Raw genomic sequence first — 4,433 nt, 5'->3', positions numbered from 1 at the left:
TTATACATTTATGTTTTTGCCCCTCTTCAAATGGGGCTAAGGCCTTAAATGAATAAAATATCTGAAATCTGAGTCTCAACCTCTGTGTGTGCCCCCCCCCCACCCCCATCCCCCACCCCTCCTCCCCGCAGAGATCTCACGGATCTCGCCGTGGACAGAATGGATCCAGACCAACAGAACGGGGGGCGGGTACTTCGAACAGCGCTTCCGCTTCACGTGCAGGGCCAACGTGGCACGCCGCAACATGATCAAGACGTCCTTCGCCAAGGGACAGGCCCGCTTCTGTCACAACAACGGTCACGGCTGTCAAACGGCTGGTGGGTGGGAGGGGGAGGGGGAGGGGGGAGTGGGGGGTGGGGGAGTGGTGTTGGGGAGGGTGTGTGTGCGTGTGTGGGAGGGTGGGTGTGTGCGTGTGTGGGAGGGTGGGTGTGTGTGTGTGTGGGAGGGTGTGTGTGCGTGTGTGGGAGGGTGGATGTGTGTGTGTGGGAGGGTGTGTGTGTGGGGGGGGGGAGGGCGGATGTGTGTGGGGGGGAGGGTGTGTGTGTGGGTGGGTGTGTGTGTGTGGGAGGGCGGATGTGTGTGTGTGGTAGGGTGTGTGTGCGTGTGTGTGTGGGAGGGTGTGTGTGGGGGGGGAGGGCGGATGTGTGTGTGTGGGAGGGTGTGTGTGTGTGTGGGAGGGCGGATGTGTGTGTGTGGGAGGGTGTGTGTGCGTGTGTGTGTGGGAGGATGTGTGTGTGTGTAGGAGGGTAGGTGTGTGTGTGGGAGGGTGTGGGGGGGGGGAAGGTGGATGTGTGTGCGTGTGGGAGGGTGTGTGTGTGTGTGTGGGAGGGTGTGTGTGCGTGTGTGGAAGGGTGTATGTGTGTGTGTGGGAGGGTGTGTGTGCGTGTGTGGAAGGGTGGATGTGTGTGTGTGGGAGGGTGTGTGTATGTGTGTTGGGGGGGGGGAAGGTGGATGTGTGTGTGTGTGTGAGGGTGTGTGTGTGTGTGTGTGGGAGGGGGTGTGTGCGTGTGTGGAAGGGTGGATGTGTGTGTGTGTGGGAGGGTGTGTGTGTGGGGGGGGGAGGGGGTGTGTGGGGGGGGAGGGGGTGTGTGTGGGAGGTTGGTGTGAGAATGTGGGGGAGGGAGGGGGGAGTGGTGTGTGGGGGGGTGTGGGGGGTGATGGTGTGGGGGGGGGAGTGTGGATCCGGACAGTGTGCAGGGTAAGGTGGGGGTGCTGGTGGTGTTTGTTAATAATGTTGTTATTCTTCTTGTTGTTGTTGTTAATGTTGTTGTTGTTAACTGGTCTGTTGACATTGGTTTGCTTTAAATTCTTTTTTCCTTTTTTCAAGTCTTTGGTTATCAGTCTTTTTATATTAGTTTGCTTTAAAAATCAAAAGTCATTGTTGCTGGCGTTTTGGTTTTCTTACATCAGTTTGCTATATATATATATATTGACAGGCAGAGACAGATATGGGGGGTGATGTGTGTCTGTGTCTCTGTGTCTGTATCTGTGTGCGTGTCTGTCTATATATAGATAGATAGATAGATAGATATTTTTACTGCATGAATAGTTGGTGTAATTTTGTTTTTGCTTTTATGTGTATAGTTGACTGGCTGTTTGTGTGTGTGTGTGTGTGTATGTGTGTGTGTGTGTGTGTGTGTGTGTGTGTGTGTATGTGTGTATGTGTGTGTATGTGTTGTGTGTGTGTGTGTGTGTGTTGTTGTTGTTGTTGTTGTTGTTGTTTATATAGATAGCCTTGCCATGTCTGTAGACAAAGTTAGCTGGTTGACTGAACAGTAGCTGGCTGGCTGGTTGCTTGAGCAGGAGGGTAACCATTATTTCAAAAAAAAAATGTTTAAAAAATCACCGAAACTTTAACCCCCCATTCCCCCCCCCCCACCCCCCCCCTGTCCACAGGTCAGATGCGGAGCTCCATCACGTCCATCGACACGTTTAGTTCGGTGGACCGGGTGTTACGCCGCTTCTGCCGCTACAAGCGGCGCCTGTTCCGGAAGTACTGCAACTGCAGGACCCTCGGGGTCTTCCTGGTGTGCCAGAAGTGTGGCTACGGATGACGGGTCGCGCCGGGCTACTGGGACGTTCTGCTGGACTACCTCAATGCACTGCCCACCTACTACTGGGAGGCTTCCCCTTGAGAGAGAGAGGGGAGGGTGGGGAGGGGGAGTGGGGGATGGAGGCTGTTGTGGGTTCTGGTGTGACAGTGTCGTGGTGGTGGTGGTGGTGGTGGTGCTTTCCCTTTTCGTCTTTCTTTTGTTCTTTCTTCTTCTTCTTCTTGGTGTCTTTGTTTGTTTTTTTTTCTTTCTTCACTTGGGGGAGGCGGTGGGGGGTGTTTGAGGGGGCGGAGTTGAAAAGACAGCGCAGTCTTTTTTTTGTCTTTTTTCTTTTTTTGAAAGGGGGTGTGGTTTGTTTGGAAGGAGTCACTGGAGGTTCGAGGGGGCTGAGTTGGAAAGACAGCAGATAGACTTGTGTGTGTGTGTGTGTCTGTGTCTGTGTCTGTGTCTAAACGATAGGCCAATGTCCTTTTTCCCCCTACATCACAACCAAAACGATAGGCCAGAGTCCTTTTTCCCCCTACATCACAACCAAAACGATAGGCCAGAGTCCTTTTTTCCCCTACATCACAACCAAAACGATAGGTCAGAGTCCTTTTTTTTGCCTACATCACAACCATTCGAATCCAAGACAAGAGGATGGGGGGGGGGGGTGGAATTACTGACAAATAATAATCTATAGGGTCCTTATCGGTGCACATTTGATGTTCAGCTTGAGTATAGTCCTCAGAATTTTCGGGGCTTCACGCATTTAGCAGACCTGCACATCTGTTGGGAGACTGGGTAAGTCCCACCCTTTGCCCACCAGGCGCCGTGACCAGGGTTCGAATTCCGGACCATCGGGAGTCCGACGCTTTAACCACTTGCGCCCGTTCCCAATGGTGCTGACTGAAGGTTGACTGGTGAAAAACTGACACACTGACCGAGTGATTCAGTGGTGCTGACTGCCTCGTTGATTGGTTGATTCAGTCACGTGATGCTGACCCTCCCTCCCTCCCCCCTTTCCCCCACCACCCCCACAAACCCCCTTGCTCTGAAATCTCTCTTTGGAACAGATCTGATTGGTGCAGGATCTGAAAACCCGGCTGACAAAAAAACTGGCACAATTAATAAGCCCCTCCCCTTTTTTTTTTTTTTTTTTTTTTTTTTTTTTTTTTTACAGTGGTTAATTTCATTTGCTTATTTTACTCTTTTTTTTCTTTTTTTTTCTTTTTTTTTTACTTTTTTTTAATGTATTCATTCATTTTCTTATTTTTTTTAATTTTTGGTAGATTTAACTGAAGACTTTTTTTTTAATATATGTTTTGCACATGCTGTCTGTCACTGTGTTGTTCACTCTGTGTGTGTGTGTGTGTGTGTGTGTGTGATAACCGATGTTGAAAGTGACTCCCTCCAAACGAAGCCAACACCCCAGGCCCCCCACCCCCACCTCCCACCTTACCCAGAAACAGCAAACCCCCGTGAAGAACTCACCACCACCCCCACAGAACACACCACCACCCCGCAGAACACACCACCACCCCTACGGAACACACAACCACCCCACAGAACACACAACCACCCCTAGGAACTCACCACCACCTACAGAACACACCACCACCCCTAGGAACTCATCACCACCCCATAGAACACACCACCACCCCTAGAAACTCATCACCACCCCATAGAACACACCACCACCTACAGAACACACCACCACCTACAGAACTCACCACCACCCCTAGGAACTCATCACCACCCCATAGAACACACCACCACCCCACAGAACACACCACCACCCCACAGAACACACCACCACCCCATAGAACACACCACCACCCCACAGAACACACCACCACCCCTAGGAACTCATCACCACCCCATAGAACACACCACCACCCCACAGAACACACCACCACCCCACAGAACACACCACCACCCCATAGAACACACCACCACCCCACAGAACACACCACCACCCCACAGAACACACCACCACCCCACAGAACACACCACCACCCCACAGAACTCACCACCACCCCTAGGAACTCACCACCACCCCATAGAACACACCACCACCTACAGAACACACCACCACCCCACAGAACTCGCCACCACAGAACTCACCACCACCCCACAGAACTCACCACCACCCCACAGAACTCACCACCACCCCTAGGAACTCATCACCACCCCATAGAACACACCACCACCCACAGAACACACCACCACCCCTAGGAACTCACCACCACCCCACAGAACACACCACCACCCCTAGGAACTCACCACCACCCCACAGAACTCACCACCACCCCACAGAAAGAAGACCAGCTCCCACACAAGGTGCCATGCAGATAAAAACAAGACACATCACCACACCTCATCACGCTCCCTCATCACCAC

The 4,433-nt window shown here is 52.2% G+C and overlaps 1 protein-coding gene across 1 annotated transcript in view; it reads left to right on the top strand.

Moving 5' to 3' along the window:
• Nucleotides 1-3,121, top strand: part of LOC143276492 (semaphorin-5A-like) — a 36,996-nt gene extending 33,875 nt beyond the window's left edge. The window contains exons 16-17 of the mRNA XM_076581013.1: nt 132-317; nt 1,897-3,121. Coding sequence (XP_076437128.1) covers nt 132-317; nt 1,897-2,054 — 344 coding nt within the window. The 3' untranslated portion in view covers nt 2,055-3,121. The remainder of the gene's footprint in view (nt 1-131; nt 318-1,896) is intronic.
• The last annotated feature ends 1,312 nt before the right edge of the window (nt 3,122-4,433 follow it).

The sequence above is a fragment of the Babylonia areolata genome, chromosome 32 (assembly GCF_041734735.1).
Source record: "Babylonia areolata isolate BAREFJ2019XMU chromosome 32, ASM4173473v1, whole genome shotgun sequence".
In the NCBI taxonomy this organism is placed as follows: domain Eukaryota; kingdom Metazoa; phylum Mollusca; class Gastropoda; order Neogastropoda; family Buccinidae; genus Babylonia; species Babylonia areolata.
Note: the sequence above shows the minus strand (reverse complement) of the source record. Positions and strands in the feature narration are given on the sequence as shown.